Source organism: Solanum lycopersicum, chromosome 6, assembly GCF_036512215.1.
Source record: "Solanum lycopersicum chromosome 6, SLM_r2.1".
Lineage (NCBI taxonomy): Eukaryota > Viridiplantae > Streptophyta > Magnoliopsida > Solanales > Solanaceae > Solanum > Solanum lycopersicum.
This window is the reverse complement of record NC_090805.1, coordinates 40,644,945-40,667,817: the sequence shown is the minus strand read 5'-3', so window position 1 is coordinate 40,667,817 and position 22,873 is coordinate 40,644,945. Positions and strand designations below refer to the sequence as shown.

The 22,873-nt window shown below is 30.3% G+C and overlaps 1 protein-coding gene and 1 pseudogene across 1 annotated transcript; both read right to left on the bottom strand.

The window, feature by feature from the left end:
* Positions 1–655: 655 nt before the first annotated feature.
* On the bottom strand, positions 656–16,166 carry LOC101251194 (cathecol O-methyltransferase 1-like; annotated as a pseudogene).
* Positions 5,210–6,270, bottom strand: LOC104648091 (ras-related protein Rab-2-A-like). The gene has a single exon (XM_026031526.2). It carries the CDS (start codon positions 6,217–6,219, stop codon positions 5,608–5,610), a length of 612 nt encoding a protein of 203 aa, XP_025887311.1. The 5' UTR covers positions 6,220–6,270; the 3' UTR covers positions 5,210–5,607.
* Positions 16,167–22,873: the final 6,707 nt, after the last annotated feature.

Genomic DNA, 22,873 nt, shown 5'->3' with positions numbered 1-22,873 from the left:
GTTGGAGTATTATATAATTGGTATTATCTTTTTTGGGTGAAAAAAAAAAAGAGAATTGAATTTATCTTTTTCACTTGCAAAGTTTTGGTTATTTGCTTTATTATTTGAATTTGGTTTTGAACCATTTTCTTACCTTGCATGGTGTGTCTTTATTCCCTCACTTGAGCTTGTAATTCTTCTGATTCAACATCACCATCATTTATTTGACGTCTTGAAGGGATGTTTGTGTTGAGCTCCATATCAGTTTGATTTTAAAGTTTATTAATTTAATTTATCGGTTTGTAAACATACATGCTAAATCATTAAGATATTAACTTACAGATTATTGTTTTATATCGATTAAGTTATCAGTATAAATATTAAGATTTGACACAAATGTATAATTGATGAGGGCTAATAGGAGTATGAATAATTAAAGGACACGCGCATCACAAAACATATTTGAATAATTCACTTATCGTGAACTATTGAAAATGGTCCAATTATTCATCACTTTTAACATAAATTAGAGAGAAAATACATTAAACAAATAAATTGAGAAATTATTTCATATTGTTCCTTTATTTGGTAATTCTCTTGACAACTCTCGTTTGCAGCTCCTGCTGCGTGTAATTTTCCCCTTTCGATTTCCATTTATATAGTAAACAAGGTCGATCTACTTGTAGAATTCCATGACCCAAAAGTACATATAAAGCTAATGCCATTGAATCCAGCTTGATTTGCAAGGAATTGAAACTCATTTTTCGAACGCTCTTTTCCTCCAGAAGTTTGAGCCAACATGATCAAATCAGTTTGCGAAATAACAACAGAGGTATGCCTAGGATCGGGTTGAACAGGTAGAATGGCCTCAACAACAATAACTTTTCCATTTTTTGATGGTGTAGAATCATAACACTTCTTCAGTAACTTTACACACTGACTATCGGTCCAGTCATGAAGAATCCACTTTCATACATACACCATTACAACAAAAAATTGTCAATATTTAAAAAAGAAACAATAACGACCTTTTTTTTCTGAGTTTCATACCTAAACTAGTGAAAGTTTGAGTTTCATACCTAAACTATCACTTTAAATAGTTTATCTATGAAACTCACACTTTCAATAGTTCAGGTATAAAACTAAAAAAAAAAAAGAATTGTTTAAGTATTTTTTTGACACTTATCTCTTAAAAATATTCAAATACTTTTTTCTGATAATTTTTTTTTTGGGGTACTAGTTTCTTGATTAATATAAGGCAATGTACCTTCATAAAAATAGCATCTCCTTTTGGAACACTTTCAAACATATCTCCTCCAACATGTTCTACCCCTGCAATAATTAGTTTTAAAAAAAGGAATAATTTTTTGTCATTTTAGATAATATTCATACCTAAAACCAAAAAGAATCACCATTTAGGTATGCTTTTTTTTTTCCTATGAACGTGATTAATGACATTAAAATATTCAAAAAATAATAATGATGAAATTGCATAAAAAGATATTACAAATTAACAAATGATAATGAAAATGATCATAATCATGCTATAATAAGTTTAATAAGTATTAGCTACATGACTAAATATTGAAGGAAATTAAAATTTAATTATGTATTTTAGTTGTCTAAATCAATGTAAAATTAAAGAATAAATAATCAATATAATTAAATTGATTTTCTTTTAGCATTAGTATTAATTTGATTTTGATTTAATTTTTATTATTACTACCAAACAACTGTGGACTATAATATTTATAAAACCATTCAAAATTCTAAGTTTTTTAAACTTGAAATAATATATTAAGAGATAAAAACTATGAAAAAGTATAAAAAAAATATTTAAAAATTATATCAAAGTAAATATTTTTATGTATAAAATAAAATTTTAAAATTATGTATATAATGTCGGGTTGGTTTAATCTCAGTTTGTTTTTTATTAGTTAAGCCAACCCAACCCAAATATAGTCAGATTTTTTTTGTCAATACCATACTAAAAATTTCCGATCTGACTCGATTTGCGATTTAATTTGATTTTTGATTTAATTTTGTACAACCCTACTTTTCAGCAATTAAGTTCCAAAATAAATATAGTTCTTCTATTAATAATAATTTCCACATTTTTACTAAATATTGAAATTGTTGCTAATGAGTCCTATTAAATGCTAAAATATTGACATTTTAAAAAATTTCCCAAAGTAGAATTTGACCCAGCCCGCAACCCATTAGTACATTTGTGTCTGGCTTAAAAGTTGGCTTAAATATTCGCATCCAGGTTTTGGCCCAATGGTCTTAATGGGCCAAGCTTTTAAAAAAGGAAATTTTTCAAAATGTCAATATTTTAGCATTTAAGAGGACTCATTAGCAACAATTTCAATATTTAGTAAAAATGTCATTTTAGTTTGTTATGTATGTTTTTATTATTTATTTTTATTTAAAAAATATAATTATTTAATAAGAGAAAATTAAGGGGGGGAATATTTCAAAAAAAAGGCAAGCATCCTTAATTTTCTCATCAGTTACATTTTCAAATAAAATTTAAATTTTGTTTTTTTTTCTTCAAAATTTTTACCTTTTTAAATTATATTCATTCCACAATATATTCTATTTATATTTATTATAGTTTTTTATTAGTTTGTATTCATTCCAATAGGTATGCCGAATTTATCTATATAGTCATTTAAAAAATATATTTGTATTTTCATATATTTTTTCCCTATATAGTTATTTTTTTCTTCAAAAATCCTGTATGTATTCATTTCAATATGTATTTTATTTGTATTTCTATTTATTCTAGTTTTTATTTAGAATTTTGTATAATAATATATAAAATACAAAAAATTAGTATGATGAAAAAGTGAATGAAATATAAAATTGAAAAGAAATAATTGAATATTTGGTGTACTCATTCTTAAATAAAATACATAACTAGTTGACATACCTTTAAAATAAATACAAATTAGAAAAAAATATCAAATTCAGTTGACATACCTTTATTAGTTTGTATTCATTCCAATATGTATGTCAAATAAAATATAGTTATTTAAGAAATACATTTGTATTCGTATATATTTTTCACTGTGTATTTATTTTTCTTTTCAAGATCTTGTTTCCTTTTCTAAGTCGTATTCATTCCAATATGTCTATTATTTGTATTTGTATTCGAATACAAATAAACTAGTTGACATACAATTGGATGAATACAAATTAGGGACAAATACAAGATTCATAAACCATGCAACATGAAATTTTTAATAAATACAAATATTGATAGTATACATAGTGATTTGAATACAAATTAAGAAAGCATACCAAAGTCTAAAAAAGAACTATAAATACAAAACAAACTAATAGAAAATTGTTCGCGATCTTCGTCGTCTTTTTCAAGATCCTCACGAGTAGACAAAGATTCTACATTTGCGTTCTAAATTTGAGGAAGGTTTTGCACACCAATGAGTCTTGTAAATGTTCTTACCCTCTTTCTTCCCTTATTTTAGCAGCGGATCATACATTATTCACTATTTGTTAAGTAATAAATAAATTAAAGGATGAAAAATCACCAGAAATTGGTTGATTAAGATGAATACCTCTAGTAAGCCTCTTGGATTCAGCCATTGGAGAGTAAATCATAACGGAAATTGAAAAATATAAATAACAGTTTTTTAATATTTAAACAAAAATAAAATTGGAAAAGAAATCTGAAAATAGGATAAAGATTAGAGATACCTTAATCAAAGGGATTCTTTTTGATTCAATTTTGGATTAAAAAAACAACCAAAATATATGGCAAAAAGATATTTGCAACTTGAATGTTGGAGGAAAATTATAAAAGATAACCATGAGAGAGAAAAAAAATTAAATGGGAGAGAGAATTAACAATTTGAAAAGATAAATATGAGAGAGAATAATTTTTTTTTTAAAAAAAAGATATATAGAATTAATTGAAAAAGAGAGATAAAATAGGAAGAAAATTGGGACACATAAATTTTTTAAAATAATGACATTTTTGACATTATTGCTAATATTTATAAAGTATGGATATTTTTACTAAATATGTTATTTATTTTGACTAGTTTACTAATTTTTCCTTTAAAAAAATCATAGTTTATTAATTCGAAAGTTTGAATCAATTATTAATATAGTGTATTTTTGTCTATTTAATAAGTATAACTATTTATGATTATATATATATATATATATACACTTATAATATACACTAAATATACACACAGTATATACCTATAATATATACTAAACATACACACAATACACTATCTATTAGTAAAATACTTATTATTATTTACATATATACTTATGATATATACAAAATATACACACAACATACTATCAATATAATAGAATACTCACATTCATATCATGTGTACCTATATAAGAAGTTTGTATTAGGTATAAAAATCAACATAACTTATATCATGTTTGGTTGTATTTTTTGTAGTCCTATGTAATTAATATTAATATAACTTATGAGGAAATATATGTATAAAGTTATGCAGGGTAGAAGGTGAAATAAGTTATGTATTACATATTTATTCTATTAATTTATTTTATTATTTAATTGGAAACTTTACTATTTTCCTATACATACATTTGTTGTTTTTATTTCTTTTTATGTATATAGCCATTTTTATTTCTTTTATTTTTTAAATTGGAAATTTTAATGTGTCCTATCTTTATGTGTAGTTTTTTTGTTTCTTATTATATTTAGATCATTTTCATTTATTTTTATATAATTGTAATTTTCATTAATTTATGTAATACAAATATTTTTTTAATATTAGAAATTGATTATATATTTTTTTAACGGTACATATGCTAATAAAATATTAGCATTATATTATTCAATATATTCCACATTTTATTAGCATGTATTATTATTTTGTAAATGATATATATTAATAATTTACAACAAGTTTAATATTCAATAGTTATGATTCATCTGTCATAATCTCTAACAACTAAATAATACATACATAACTAATATCCATGTAGCTAATATCAGCATGATTAAATTCAACATGACCAAATCTGCATAACTAATACGTGCGTAACTCTAACCAGTAACCAAACGATTCCTTATTGTTTAAGAAGGACTACTTCTACTTTTAGCAAATAAACTGTAACGGGTATGAATTCTTATGAGCTAATATTCCTAATGATAATAAAATCAATTTTGACCAGAGAGATAAAGACATGTAATAAATTAGAAGAAAAATTGACCGATAATTCTCTTATATCTATCTCTTCACAAAGTAATAGTTCTAACACTATTAACACAAATTGAGAGTTGTTTAATTTGATTTACATGTTGTTTAACATTTTAATGCCGCAACTTAGAATATAGATTAAGTTATTCAAATATATATCACTTCTCGAAACGATTAAATAAAATATATTAAGACTGTGAACATAATTTTACAGATATTGCGAAGTTAGAGATGTTTCAAACAATACTTCATTTATAAGTTCTTTATCTTGTTAACGTTGTTGAAAACTAAGTGAAGTACACTCTAAACCAAATTAAGTTCAACTACACTACAAGTTCAACATGATAGTGATCTAATTGTGAGATAGATTCGCGCGGACAATTTACTTAGTATATAAACAAACAAATTGTCAAAAACAACATGAGTAAAATCTTTTACTTTTTCCTCTCCAATTCCCAATTGTAATCCCCTTATATCCCTCCACCGTCCCAAAATCCCCTTTTCCGATCTTCTCACATATTTCTTCCGCCGCGCTTCCGAACGCCGCCTCCACATTCTTCGCCGTTCTAGCTGATACTTCCATGAACAAACACTTATTCCTCTTCGCAAATTCCTCGCCTTCCTCCTTACTAACAGCCCTAGTTTCTTCATCCAGATCGCACTTGTTCCCCACCACCATTACCGTCAATTTCTCATCGCCGTGTTTTCGTAAATCCTCGAGCCAATTCGGGAGTTGCTGGAAAGTTTGCCGCTTAGTCACGTCGTAAACTAGCAAAGCCCCAACAGCGCCTCTGTAAAAATATCTCGTGAGTGATCGGAACTTTTCCTGTCCCGCCGTGTCCCATATTTGCAGCTTAATTGGCTTCTGATCGACGGTGATCGTTCTGGATCCGAATTCAGCTCCGATTGTGACCTCGTAAACCGGTTTAAATCGCGCCGATGTCAATTGGTAAAGCAGGCAAGTTTTTCCCACTCCGGTTTCTCCCACAATTATGAATTTGAACATGTAATTGTACGACATTGTTAAAAAAAAAAATTAAAATTATTGAATGATGAAATTATTAGTTAAAACTTAAAACAATTTATAAGGAGAGGATTAATCCCAAGTTCAATCGGAGAAGGAAGTGTTAATACTAATAAAGGAATGCATTAGTTTCCTAATCCTAATACACCAGGATTTAGGAAAATATTAAACTGATCAAGCTTGTTAATTTCCATTCTGCGTCATGGTTTAGGAAAACCTTTTTTTATTCCAATTAAGCCCGTCTAGTTTAAAATAATTACATATACTTATTCTTTTTATTTGAAATATGGCGGGATCACTTTTTCTAATTAAAAAAAAGGCGGGAGTACTAATAATGTTTAATTTGAACTCAGTTAATTCGTTAATTGGTGCTTGTGATTCGTGGAAAAAGGAAAACCTATAAATATCTGCTTTTGAGTCGTCAGTTAAAGTTCAATACATCCTCAATATGAATGTTTATATAAATGTAGATGCGAATATGAATATGTGATTATGCCATACTGGACAAAAATTTAAAGTGATCAAGCTTGCTAAAAGATGGAAGTACCCTACATTGAGATAATGGGTTGATCATGTTCTATGTTGGTCTCCTAAGGTACGAAGTTGTACGTATATATAATATACACCAACATCATAGCGATGAGATAATTAATCAAATCGACCATTCGGTCATTTTTATTACCTAAGGCTTAAGTCATATGCGACCCCTTAAAATTGTCCGTATATTTCACGTAGACACCTCAATTTAGCCTCATACCTATTGAACACCTTATGTGTTCAAAAACAGTTCCTATTGAACACAAATGGCTTATGTGGCAAAAAATGTGTATTTCACGGTCCCCAAGCGCGTGAAACCATTTGAAATGATCTTTTTTTCTTTTTCTTTTCAATTAATAGACCTAATTAATAAATAATGCATAAAAATAATTAATTTTAAATAAAAAAAATGACCTTCTTCCACATACCTTTCTGCAACTTCTCTGATCTCTTTCTATACCCACACCCACTCAAATTCTTTTTGTGTTTTTTCTTTTTCTATGTAAATCTAATTAAAGTCTCAAATATTTTGGCAAAGTTTCATTGTTTCGATAAAAATAATATTTCGATGAAGCAATTGATTATCTTTTCTGTAAAAAATTATTTTTTCTTGTAATTTATTATAAATAATTATTAGTGAAAAGAAGATAAAAGATAATGAATAGAAGGTTTTGATGCAATCAAAATGAAAGGTAAATGAGGAATTAGCTTAGATTGACAATAATGGTGAAATATGGATAAAATTCAATGGAGAAGAAGAAAAGGCTGGAGGTTATTGTTGACTAGTGTTGAAACACCGGGGCCAGTGAAAAGGAAACGAAGAAGAAGAAGTATGGAGGTTGCAGTTCAAGTCAACGAGAAGAAGAATGGTGGGTGGCCGGTGGGCCGGGGTGGGGGTTGGGTGGATTTATTCAATTTTTGTTTTCTTAAATTGCTTTTGATTATTTAAATAAATTTTTTTTAAAAATTAATTCAATTGCCATGTGTCATCACTTCATTGGTCCATTTGTCATGTTTGAGCGTTTGAAATGCACACATATTTCTCTTTTATTTGACTATCATTTTTGTTAAATTGGTGTAAATTTGTTAAGGTTGAAGTGTTCAATAGGTATGAGGCTAAATTGAGGTGTCTAAGTGAAATATACGAACAACTTTAAGGTGCGCATATGACTTAAGCCATTACCTAAAGTAGCCTATATTATTGATTTATTACTGAATATAGCCGTGTAACTTTATTTTCCTCCTTTGTTTTTTCTTCATCATCTTCCTCTGTTTACAAGAGAATTTGCTATGCATAATTTTTCTTTCTCTTGATGTTATTCTCCCAACAAAATCAAGAGAATCAAATGAAATACCGATCATTTTATTTAGTAGTAATAAAATGAACAAGTCGAATGGAAGTCCAAATGAAGAAATTGAAAGCTCAAATTTTAAAATTAGACGTGAATAGTTTTGAGTGAATAATATATCAAAGAACATCAAGACGAGCAACTTATATATAACTTGAGTTATTTAGAGGAAGATTTGAGTTCCACCGTCGAAGAACTTTTCAAGCTCAAACTTTAGAAGTACAAAAGAGCATTTGATAATTGAATTATTACTTTAGAGAAACAAAGTGAAGTAACAGAAAATAAATACAATAATATTAATGGATGACATTTAGAGTCAAGTAGTAGAGGTAAAGCTACTTGTAGAATTCCATGACCCAAAAATTACAAACACAACAAATTATATCTTTGAATCCAGCTTCAATTTTCTGCTGGTGTAGCTTTATAGCAATTCTTCAGTAACTTCACGCACTGACTATCACTCCAGTCATAAAGAATCCACTTCTATCAATATTAACAAACACAAAATGTCAATATTATGAAGAAACAACAAATAGTTATGAATAATTACTTTTTCTACTAAACTTTTATCATACTAATTTTATAATTAATTTGAGGCACGTGCGTACCTTCATAAAAATAGCATGTCCTTCTGGAACACTTTCAAACATATCTCCCCCGACGTGTCCCACCCCTGTGATAATTTTTTTTTTTTTTAAAAATGAAATATAAATATCTATATCAAATGAAAACTAGACAAACAAATTAATACAAAAAGAAGTATCAATAAATTAAAAAGAAAAATAGAAAAAAGGTCTGATATAGCGCTCAAGTTATTTAGAGTTCGTTATATCCATCGTTATTAAAGTCATTCATATATACTCCTATGTCATACAAATGACCTACATATACACTTTTTCCTCTAGTGGAAGTTAAAAATATAATCCATATGGATATATTTGATCCTACTTAGACATACTTTTTTTTTTTTTTTTACTTTTTGGTTTCAACTTTGCTAGAAAGATCGTATATACCCCGACATGAATTTTTTAAAAAAAATTAAGTCAAAAAAATAAATTTAAAACCAATATTTTCACTTCAATTAGATGAAGGATATATATGAGCTTCTTTTGTAACGGTAAAGTATATATAAGTCATATGTGTAATGATAAAGGTATATATGAATCACTTTTATAACAAGAGTTATATCAACTTTAAATGACAACGTTAAAATTTATCAGCTATTAAAAGAAAAAAACAAGAATGAGAAGGTACCTTTATAAGTAGGGGCATGTTGGACAACGTGAGGCACATCAAAATTAGTGCCCTTAATAGTTGGGTATTTAGTTGTAATCATCTTGAGGTTGGATGCAAGACCACCACCCACATCAACCAAAGTCTTGATGTTCTCAAAGCCCTTGTATTTGTCTAGTATTTTTTTCATCATTAGAGTTGTATGATTAAACATTGCCTTATTAAAAACACCACTATACGTGTGATCCATTTCAAAATATTCAAATGTATTTACACCATGAATCCTTTCAAATGGAAGTCCTCCTTCAAGAATTGCAACTTTTAATCCAAACCTATCATTTCAAAATGGATAGAAAGGAGTTAGATGTAACGTAATTTGCTCTTTACACTTTGTAAATTATTTACATTTTATCATTTAGTTATTATCACTAAAGTCAATCAAGGCAAATTGAGCTACTTTGGTTACAACAAGTAAAAATGATACAATTAGTCTATGAAAACATAGTTCTATTTTTTTTAAAGAAGCAGAAATTCTTAGATTCTTGACAAATTTCATCATTTAGTTATTGTCGCTAAAGTCCATCGAGGCAAAATTGAGCTACTTTAGTTACAACAAGTAGAAATGATACAATTAGTCTATGAAAACATAGTTTATTTTTTTTAAAGAAGCAGAAATTTTTAGATTCTTGTCGACAATAGAAAACTGTTTCTACTTCCATGTAAAAGTAGTTTTATTAATTTACCAAACGTTTTATTTGCTTTTTTTTATGAAGCAAGTGGTTTTTTTACTTTTCAACAACAATATCAAACACTTATTCTCTTGAATCGATGACAAATTAAAATCAGACAAATAAATTGAAACGATGGAAGTATTGCATAAGAGAAAACAATTACCATGTGTTAATGACTACTTTCTGCTGAAGCAAATCCAAGATAGGCCTCAAAGATGCACCATCTTCATTATTGTTGAGCAGTTAACAAAATGTACAGTTGTCGATTAGTGATTAGTTAACAAATCAAGTTAGTTATAAAGCAGTTAGTTAATTCTTTAATGTGATATATATATATATATTGGAAGGATCATTTGTAATTAGTTAGTTTTTCAGTTTCTTTACAATGTACATTGCGTGATCTTAGTGGAAGAAAACAGAGCAGTTCTTTCTCTCCTTCTCTTCATTGTAAATCAGTTGATCTTCATTTCTCTTCTTCTCCTGCATTGTTGATCAATTGATCTTCTTAACATGGTATCAGAGCACAGAGGAGGAAGAGTTTAGGAGCTGGATTTCATCTTCTGCAATTTTTTTTCTTCTGTTTTACGAAGGATTTACGGAGGCAGTTGGATCTGATCCATGGCGATCGAGGATGATTCACTGGGAGGATCGAGTAGCAGAACACAAGGTGAGACAGCTACTGGGAATGTGGTGATGATTGATCACAATCATCCATTGTATTTGAGCTCTTCAGATGTACCTGGAGCTCTGTCTGTGGGAATTCAATTGACTGGAATGGAGAACTATACTATATGGAGCAGAGCTACGGAGATTGCATTACTTGGACGAAACAAGATAGGTTTTATCGATGGATCTGTTTTGCGTACTGATTTCGAAGACAATTTGAAAAAGGTTTGGGATCGATGCAACGCCATTGTTATCTCTTGGCTTACCTGCAATGTCAGTAAGGAGTTGCTTAGTGGTATCTTGTACTCGCCTAGTGCACATCAGGTATGGCTTGACCTCAAGGAGCGATTTGACAAGATAAATAGATCGAGACTATACCAATTGCACAAGAAGATATTTACTCTAACACAAGGAGTATTGAGTGTCTCTGCATATTACACGAAATTGAAAAATCTGTGGGATGAGTATGATACAATTTTACCTCCACCAAGTTGTGATTGCAACAAATCTAAGGAGTATGTTGAGCAACTACAATATCAACGATTGCTGTAGTTTTTTATGGGATTAAACGATAGCTATTCATCAGCTAGAGGTCAAATTCTTATGATGCATAATTTACCAAATGTTAATCAAGCATATGCTCTTGTAATCCAAGATGAAAGTCAAAGAGGAATTGCAGGGAATATCAGTGAAGGAATTGAATCTTTGGCTATGTATACTGCCAGGAATAATCAGTCCACATAGTTCTATAATAGACAATCTCAGAATTCGAAGAAAACTTACCACACACTGTATTGTGATTATTGCAACATGAGAGGTCATGATAGGGCTAATTGCAATAAGCTGAAGAAATGTGATAATTGTCATGCAATGGGCATGTGAAAGACACTTGTTACTTGTTGATTGGTTATCCAGAAAATTTCAAAGGTAAGAAGAAGGTTAACTCTGCCAATACAAGAGGAGTACAGCTGCAGGAAGCATTGGATCACATAGGAAAGAATGCTATGCATTCACGACTGCATGATGATAAGGTTCACATGGATAGAACAATACAAGGGCAGGAAGATATACCTAACCAGCTAGGGAAGTTAATACAAAAGGCAACACCTACACAACTTCAACAAATGCTTGGAATTTTGCAAGGCAATAAGGAGTTCTTGAATCCTCAAGGCTGTGTGAATCTGGCAGGTAATCCCAATTATTGTTTGAAGTGGATTATAGATACTGGAGCATCAGATCATATGATCAGTAATCATACATACCTACATAATAAACATACAATACATAGCACAGGGCAAGTACAACTACCAATAGGAGAATCAGCAACTGTATCCCACATTGGAAGTATACAATTGAATGCTACTGAAATGATCAGTAATGTCTTGTGTATATCAACATTCAGGTTTAATTTGTTGTCTGTGAACAAGCTGACAAGGGGATTAAACTGTTGTGTTTCTTTCTTTCCTACACATTGTATTTTTCAGGACTGGGAAGGTCAAGGGGATTGGTAAGGTGGAAGAAGGTTTGTATGTGATGAACTGGAATGAAATACCACAAGGAAACAACCCTCTCACAATGTCTGCAATAAAACAAGGAGCTGGAGATCCAGCACTTTGGCATAGAAGATTGGGACATGTTCCAATGAAAGTACTTAGGAAGATAAAAGAGTTCAATACTAATAGTAGTTTTACTATTGATCACTGTCATGTTTGTCCACAAGCTAGACAAACAAGGATGCCTTTTCCCAATAGTAGCACCAATGTAAATGCTGTTTTTGATTTGATACACATGGATGTATGGGGTCCATATAAAGTAGCTACTTATTATGGAATGAAATATTTTCTCACATTAGTTGATGACAAATCTAGATGGACATGGACTTTCTTAATAAGATTGAAGTCTGATATGGCTGTTGTTCTGAAACAATTTTTGATAATGATAAAAAATCAGTTTGGGAAGTGTGTTAAGGTGTTTAGATCTGATAATGGAGGTGAGTTTATGAATGCTACTTGTTGTGATTTGTTTATGTCACATGGCATTGTTCATCAGAGATCTTGTCCACATACTCCCCAACAAAATGGAGTTGCAGAAAGAAAACACAGGCACCTATTGGAAACAACAAGGGCTATTAAACTTCAAGGTTACTTACCAAACAGATTCTGGGGGGTCTGTATAGAAGCTGCCACATACATTATAAACAGGATTTCTTTGTCTGCACTAAAAGATAGAACACCATTTGAGATAATATACAATCGACAACCATTACTATCACATCTTAGAGTGATAGGCTGTCTAGGATTTGCTACAAACTTGGATAAAAGTGATAAGTTTGATCCTAGAGCTAGAAGAACTGTGATGATGGGATATGCTATGAATCAGAAGGGATATAAGCTGTTAGACATTGAGTCACAAACATTTTTTGTCAGCAGGGATGTTGTTTTTTATGAGCAAGAGTTTCCTTTTCAGTCCTCAGATTTTAGACAAGCAAATGATCCAGAGATTGCATTGTCATACACAACTATTGATGATTGTGAACTCACACCTTGTGTTATTCTGAGGGATAACATGAATGATACTGAGCTACCTCAACATCAAAATCTTATTCTGAACCTTCCAATAACAGGTCTGAAGATGTAGTTTCTGATGAGGTTAACATCAGAAAATACATAGAACAAGCAAGCCTCCTATATGGCATGCAGACTATATTTTGTCAACAAATAGTAAAGCTGGACAGTGTTTGTATCCTATTGAAGATGTTGTGGATTACTGTAGCATTACACCATCTTACAAGAGTTTTATTAGTAAATTTTCTCAAGAAAGGGAACCTACATCTTATCAAGAAGCAGTTCATGATCTCAGATGGGTTGAAGCCATGAGACATGAGATAAAGGCCTTGGAGGACAATCACACATGGGAGATCACTAAGTTACCTAAGGACAAGAAAGCAATAGGATGCAAATGGGTATACAAGATCAAATATAAAGCTGATGGAGATATTGATAGATTTAAAGCTCGATTGGTAGCCAAGGGGTATAATCAAAAGGAAGGTCTGGATTATCAAGAAACCTTCTCACCTGTTGTAAGATGGTGACTGTGAGGACTGTCATAGCCTTAGCTGCTGCAAAACAGTGGCAGATTCATCAGATGGATGTTTTCAATGCATTTCTTCAAGGTGATTTGAATGAAGAAGTTTATATGGAGTTGCCTTTGGGTTTTGTCCATCAAAGTGAGCAGGGGTTAGTGTGTAGGCTCACAAAGTCACTTTATGAACTTAAACAAGCCAGCAGGCAATGGAATATAAAGTGGACTACAACATTAATCAACTTAGGATTTAGACAAAGTCATCATGATTATTCTTTGTTCACAAAACATCAAGGAGACAGTTTGGTGGTGTTATTAGTTTATGTTGATGATCTGCTAATCACAGGTAATGATCACAAGATGATTTTAGAGACAAAAGGAATCCTCAAAGACAGCTTCAAAATCAAGGATTTAGGTGAGTTGAGGTACTTCCTAGGGATTGAATTTGCCAGGAACAGTACTGGAATCCTTATGCATCAGAGGAAGTATTGTCTTGAGCTAATTTCAGACATGGGATTGTCAAGTTCAAAACCTGTTGGAGCCCCTATTGAGCTGAATAAAAGACTGACAACTACAGAATTTGATTTATACTTTTTCCCTGCAGATAAGCATGACAAATTATTGAAGGATCCTGGAGTGTATCAGAAATTGATTGGAAGATTACTTTACCCGACCATAACAAGACCAGATATTGCATTTTCAGTACAACTTCTAAGTCAATTTATGCATAATCCAAAGACATCTCATATGGATGCAGCAATGAGAGTGGTTAGATACATAAAGCAGTCACCAGGTCTAGGGATATTCATGACAAGTGAGGTTGATAATCAGTTGAAGGCCTATTGTGATGCAGATTGAGCATCATGTCCAAACAATAGGAAGTCAATAACTGGTTACATAGTTACTTATGGAGATTCACTAATATCTTGGAAGTCCAAGAAACGAAGCACCATTTCAATAAGTTCAGCCGAGGCAGAATACAGAAGTTTGGCCTCAACAGTTGCAGAAATTGTATGGTTGGTTGGAATATTCAAGGAACTAGGAATGCAAATTGAGCTACCTGTGCCTATACACACTGATAGTAAATCAGCTATACAGATAGCAGCCAATCCAGTTTTCCATGAGCGAACTAAACACATAGACATTGATTGTCACTTCATTAAAGAGAAGATTCAGTTAGGATTGGTTCAACCAGTGTATTTGAATACATCAGAGCAACCTGCAGACTTGCTCAGAAAAGGTCTTACATGCGTACAACACAGATATCTACTTACCAAGCTAGGAATGAAGAATGTTTTTCATACACCTAGCTTGAGGGAGGATGTTGAGCAGTTAACAAAATGTACAGCTGTCGATTAGTGATTAGTTAACAAATCAAGTTAGTTATAAAGCAGTTAGTTAATTCTTTAATGTGATAGATATATATATTGGAAGGATCATTTGTAATTAGTTAGTTTTTCAGTTTCTTTACAATGTACATTGCGTGATCTTAGTGGAAGAAAACAGAGCAGTTCTTTCTCTCCTTCTCTTCATTGTAAATCAGTTGATCTTCACTTCTCTTCTTCTCCTGCATTGTTGATCAATTGATCTTCTTAACAATTATCACTAACAAACATATTTCCCACTGGTGAAGACCATAGAGTCTAACATTATTATTATTATTAAGGGAGCAAGTGAGCAAAAAATAAGTAGACAAGAGATAAAGCATTCTGTCTAACATGTTGACTGTATCAATAGGGTTGTTGCAAGGCATTTTAGAAACAATTTGAGAAGAAGAAAGTTGAATATCATTAGCTTTAGCTAAGATCTCAAATACATTCAATTCAATTGTTGAATGCAACACAAAGGGAAGTACTGATGATGACAATGGTTGCATTGCATATGTAAAATTCCCCTCCTCTTTTTCTGAGCCAGTACTAATTGGTATCGACTCATATTTGCCTTGTTTTAAATCAATTAGCTAACACTTTCTCAATTTCCTCTAGTACTGCTCTTGCCTTTATAAATTTAGAGTGTTCTATCAATCCTCACACTTATATATAAGTACAAATAATGATGGAACAAGGAGTGATGAATGAGCCGGTCGAGAAATTCTATTTCTGGAGCCCTAAGTTAGGGTTATCTTTTACCGATAGACATGGTTCAACGTGTCAGCTACGCTTCCTCTTCTAAAAGAGTGACAGTCTAGTTTGATTTCCCAAACGGAAGTGCCACAACTCCTTCTATAACAACCGGAGTTTGAATGAGTCAATCAAAAACGAGTTAACCAAAAATAGATAAAGTACTCTACTTGACTCATATTAAATGAGTAAAAATGAGTCACCCAATGAACAATATAGATTCTCATTTCTATCATATAGAAGAGTGAAGTGGTAGGACGACCAAGGGTAAAAATATAATTTCATTCTAACAAAAATGTATTAAGAAAGATAGTAAATAATTCTAGAAACATCTTTCTATATATGAACTGAATAATGATCAAGGGTAAAAATGTAATTTCAGGCTAACAAAAATCGACCAATAATGATAACAAGAATAGAGATTTTTGTATTTTTTTTTAAATGATAAGAAATAAAAAAAAATAATAAAATGTATAATTAGACTCTTTCCTATAGAGTGGTAGTTAAGGAGAATTCATAACCCAAAGTATCTCGTTATGTCGTGTAATGGTAAGATTCTTAGTCTTTAAATTTTTTGAATTATATAGACACACATCCTTCATCTAAGCAGTCTCAACTTTTCTCAATTCCCCATCTTTTCTTCTTCAACTCTTCAATGTCGTTTCAACTTTTTTCAATTACTTATCTTTTGTTTTTCGACTCTTCGATGTTTGATAAATATAAAAAAATATTAATTTGTTTTTTTTGAAAAGGTAAAATTTGAAAAGTAAGCGTGGAAAAAAGTTGAAAAATAATTGGTAACTCTTCAATTCTTGATAAATAAAAAAATATATTAATCTATTACTTTAAAAAAGGGTAAAAATTGGAAAGAAGTGTGAATTTTTAAAAAAAGAACAACCGAAGGAAATAAAATAAATTAAACAATTGCAAGAGAAAATGAGTTGAACAAAGGTTCATGAGTGGCTCACTACTCAATGTTCAGTATTAAGTATTCAACATTCAAATTAACACAATGAAATCATCATTTATATTATTTTAGAAAAGCTATTCTCTAAGTTTTCTTCTTCCATTAGTTTATTGTGTTGGTAGAAATTTTATACTATTCGATTGGTTTATTGTGATAGTTTTTTACTTTGCGTAGAAATTGAATTCTAGGACAAACTGATTTATTTTCAATGATGCATAGAAATTAAATTTAGAAAAAAATGATTTATTTCCAATAAATCTTATCTTCTCAAAAAGGGGGAAGTTTATTAATTTTATTCTTCATCGACTTGTTCACCAACTCTAGTGTTTACTCTCCAAAACAAATTCTAGTTTTTACTCTTTGAAAATTGCAAAGAAGCTCTTTTGTTTTTTTTAGAGTTTAGATGATGCACTTTCTTTTTAAGTTTCAATATTATTTAACTTGCTCACAAATTTTTTTATGGACTTTGTAAACAAGAAATCTTTGGAAGAAGATTTTGTATTACTTGGAGAATGATTCACAACTTGGTTGATCTTGTTTATTTTCAAATGAGAGCCCTTTATTTATATTACAATTTTAGGGGCTAAAATATAATTAAAAATTATTACACAAGTTTTTATTTATTTACAAATTAGTTCCTCTTAAAATATTATCTACAGCTCTAAAACATTCTAAAGACTTTCCATATAACTCTATAACCTTCCATGGCAAATCCCCATGTTTCTGTAGAATATTTTCACTAAATACTATTCTTCTTCTCATAATATCTAGGAAATTTTAGAATCTTCCGTAAAACTCTCCACAACTTTAGATTCTTTTCCCTTAATTTTATATCAAATTTAAATGACAAAGTGGCGGATTATGACAAAGTCGGAAGAAGAAGTATAGAAAAGAAGTTGAAAAAGATTTTAGGGAGATGAAATAAATTGAACACCGTGAGATGAATTGAGTTGAAAAAGAGCATAAATTGGAAGAACACGTGAGATGAAATTACGCTAAAATACTATGTACAAATCCTATGTACTATTTAAATAGGAAGCACATTTTCTGAGTTAAAATAATTCCTTACAAATTGATATCACCACTTACTGCTCATTGGTCATTGTTCAGTATTCGATATTTAATATTCAAATCAATACAATGAAACTAACCTTAAAATTATTTTCGGAAAAATCTATTATTGGTAAGTTTTCTTCAGACGGCTATGTTATTCAATTAGTTTATTGTGTTGTGGAAGTTTTATATTATTCGGTTAGTTTATTGTGTTAGTTTTCTTCTTCATGTCCATATAAATTGAATTTTAGAACACATTGATTTATTTCCAATGATTACTATCTTCTCAATAGGATAGACGTTTATTAATTTTCTTTTTCATCTGCTATTCTATTGTTTATCTCCAAAATCAATAAAAAGAGAATTGAAATTATAAAGAAAAATAATTTATGTAAATTGAATTCATGAGTCCCAATTATCATTGTCTTCTCAAAAATGTAGAAAATTTACTCTCAAAAAAATATATTGCATCTGTATTTGCCATTAAATTTACAAAAAGAAAGTAGTTTAGAAGAATTCTTTTTATTCCCATAAATTCAGTGTTCTCTCATTTTAAAGTTTCAATACAATTTATTGAGAATGGAAAATTGAAATCGCAAAGTAGTTTAGAGTTCCAATGGTGCATTTTTTTTGTTTTGTTAGAAAACCGATGATGCACTCTTTTTTTAGAGTTTAAATGACGCACTCTTTTTTTTTTTGGATCGTTTGGTAGGGAGTATTAAAAGAAATACTCCACATATTATGTGTGGTATAATGTAGTATTATGTTTGATAAGAATGTATTAGTCGTACATCCTCCATGGTATTATAGATAGGGGCGGATTCACGTTGGATTTAGGGTTCACCCGAACCCCCTCGATAAAAAATTACACGATATACTTAAGATAAATTTTCTATATTTCATATATATATATATATATATATTGAACCCTTTCAAATACAAAGAAAAACTGATGGTGTAATGTTAAGTTTCCTTGGATTTGTGTTTCACATTAGCAGTTCAATCCCCCATAATAACATTTTCTTTTTTTATTTTTTAGTTTTAGTTTCTATTTTTGTAATTATTAGTTCTGATTTAAGGTTTTTTTTAGTATTTTTTTTAATTTTAGAGAACGTGCTAAAAGTGTTGTTTTAAATCCAAAAAAATTCAAGGGTCACATCTCTAAAGACTTGTTTATGCGTTTACTCTTTTATTTTTTGAACCCGCTAAACGAAAATCCTAGGTCCATCAGTGATTATAGGGTTTATTATTAATAGGATAAACTACCTTTTAAGACATACATCACTACTATATATACTAATAGTATCCTTACTTTCAAACAATTACATATATTATTATTTTAGTATTTTATATCATATATTAATATATTATTTAAAGATATGATTAGATACTCACATCCCTTAAAACTAGGATTGATTTTGCTTAATTAACTCTTTTCAGTTCAAATCCACTATCTCTAATTCTCCCCTCCCATATTTATCATTCAATTATATATCCTCCTTTTCGATTCAAGAATTTCAACGTACAATTTCATTCCAACAATAGATATTCTACTCTTTTCTTCTCAAGATATCATCACCATTGCCGATAAATTCTCATCAACCCAGATATTATTCTATACTATTCATTTATAACAAGATCAAATCAAAGTAACTGCTATAGAAAAAACTTTCAATTTAGAGTGGAACTTAGAAAAAATTTTCAATTCAGAATGGATCTTGATTGTTTATCTCTGGAAGAAATGGATCTTAGATTTGATTATGTTATGTCACACCGTAAAAGAATCAAAGGGAGTATTGTAGAAAGTCTTTGTTTGCTGGTGTTCTTTTAAGGCTTTCTTTGGAAGTTGTGTCATAGATTGATATAACCCTTGAAATATGTGTATCTAATAAGTAGTAATCTTAATTTAGATTCGAGTTGTATTTTTAGTAAAGGGCATATTGTCACGACCCAAAACGAGCCGTGAGTGGCACCCACACTTATTCTCCTATGTGAGCGAACCAACCAATTTAACCCCAACATCTCAGCCATAATAAACAGAATAAAAATGCGGAAGACTTAAAACTCATTAACGAAATCAATTAAATAACTTCTAAAGTTTATCAATTACTATCCCCAAAACCTGGAAGTCATCACCACAAGAACATCTATCCTCAAATTACTAAATCTAAGAGTATCTAAGAAACTAAAATAGGTAAAGAGATGGTCCGTGTCCGAATTTCAAGACATCAAGACGTGAAAGAAAGAATCCAGTCCGAGCTAGGAACAATAGCTCACCCTGAAATCTGATTATGCTGAAGTCTGGCTAGAGTTGCGGTTGAGTCGAAGTCGACGGTATGTTTGCTGCACTCCACAAATAACAAAGAGAAAACGTACAAGTAGGGGTCAGTACAAAACACGAGTAGTGAGTAGATATCATCGGCCAACTCAAAATAGAAAGCAATATATATCAGATAATATCATAAAATCAACTACAATACTCAACAGGTAGCAGCGACAAGTACAAGAATCATTGATAATAACGCCAAGTACACCCATGAGGATTCAAGCCTCCATACCATACTCATTTGGGGAAATAGGTTCATTAATTTGAGTATATTAACATAATTCAAGATTCATTCTCTTTATTCCTCTTGTGTCGGAACGTGACACTCCGATCCCCTAATACTACGTGTCGGTTCGTGACACCCGATCCCCTAATACTATGTGTCGGTTCGTGACACCCGATCCACTAATACTATGTGTCGATTCGTGACACCCGATCCACTAATACTATGTGCCGGTTCGTGACACCCGATCCATTAACCTCATTCTTTTAGTTCATCAAGCCTTCTTTTATACCAAGGCATCATCATTAATAGAGAGGTTTTAAGGTTTAAGATTCAACAGCCTCATCATGTTAATTCATCACAATTACATAATCACATCATGCAAGCACACAATTAAGCATATAGAAGTCTTTACAATACTACTCAATACATATTATTCGCTATTAAGAGTTTACTATGAAATAGCATAAACCATAACCTACCTCCACCGAAGAATTCGCGATCAAGCAAGCTATCCCCCAAAACCTTTGCTTTCTTCTTCGTTTCTCTTTTCTCTCGATCGTTCTCCCTCTCTTTCTCTTTTTTCTGATTTTTCCTTATTCAAACCCTTTTTCTTTTACCCTAATTACCATATAATTAAGTATAAAAGATGACCAAAGTAATCCACTAATTAACTCAAGGTTATCTCCTTTAACCCCCAAGTAATTGGATTATTAACATTCACCCACTAACTTTAAAATTATAAGCAGGAATAGTCCAAAACGCCCCTTAAAACATTTAATAGAAATCCGACCCAGTCAGGGTTACGCAGCCTGTGACGGCCTGTCGTGCCTGCGACGGTCCGTCCTGCTGCTTCCGTCACAAAGTTCAGAGAGTCGATTTTATTTAAGACTCTGTGACAGTCCGTCGTGCCTACGACGGTTCGTCCTGTCATGTCGTCGCGAAGTTCAGAGAGTTGTTCTCAGTACCCAATTTTTCAGAATTCTAAGTGTTTTGGAACGAGACCCCCTCGACGGTCCGTCGTGGGATCCGTCGACCCAGACAGTTATTACCAGAAATAAACTCTACTGCTCAAAACGACTAACAGGTCGTTACACATATGAACATGTATATGTATCCACCATTAGATTTTGGATACATGATTTTTAACAACACCATGATATTAATGATACGACAAATTCTCTACAATCATAATTTGTTCTTAATTTATGTGTTTCAATTACATTTCATATTTAGATACACATAATTAAATGTATATGTTTATTATGTATTCGAGATGCAAATTTTTGGATATTACGTATGAATTTAGATACACATAATTAGATGTATATGCTTACTATGTATTCGAGATACATGTTTTTGGATATAACATATGCAATTGATACATGATACATCAAATCGATACTAGATACATATAAAAGATACATGAAATTAATATTAGACAAATATAAATAGATACAAAAAATTAATACTAGATACGTATAACAAATACATGAAATTAATATTAGATATATATAAATAGATACATAAAATTAATATTAGATATGTATAACAAATACATGAAATTAATGCTAGATAAATGTATGATACATATGAATGTACTTGTATGATATTAATGTATCTAAGTGTTTAGCTTGTTGGATACATCATATATTGATAATAGATATATCAAATTAATGAATTTATTATTTTAAAAGTAATAATTTGAAATTAACCAAATTACATTACGAAGATATACATGTTTTTATCTTATATCAATAATATTAATGAATTTACTATTTCAAAGAATAATAAAATAAAATTAATTATCTGTGTATTTTGAAAATCTCTGATTACTCCTCTAATTAATGAAATCAGTTACAATCAATTAATTTAAATAAATAAATTTTGTATCTCAATTTTAAAATTCGACAGATACATGTATCTCATGAATTCTGAGACATGTTTCCTAAGCATGAAATATGGTAGAGGAAGTAATATGTGAAACTATTGGGAATCTTAGTAATTAAGACTTAAACTAGTGTAATTTATGTGGTTTGCCCTTAATGGTACCTCCTATTTGGTGGTATTAGTAATATATGGATCTAATACCATGAGATTAATATATGTAAAGACAAAAATATCCCATCAAATCCTTTCATTTTATTTATTTTGTGTTTTATATTTGTAGTAATAAGTTTATTTAAATTAATTAGCTTACAAATTTTATTATTAAAATAGAGTTATTCTAGCTAAATTATGAGTTATTTAATCTAATTATTATTAATATAAAATAAACTAATCGAACTACTATGCTAATCTTGATTTATGAATTTAAGAGCTCTTTTTGCTATTTTAAAACATTTTGAGTATAAAAATCGTTTAA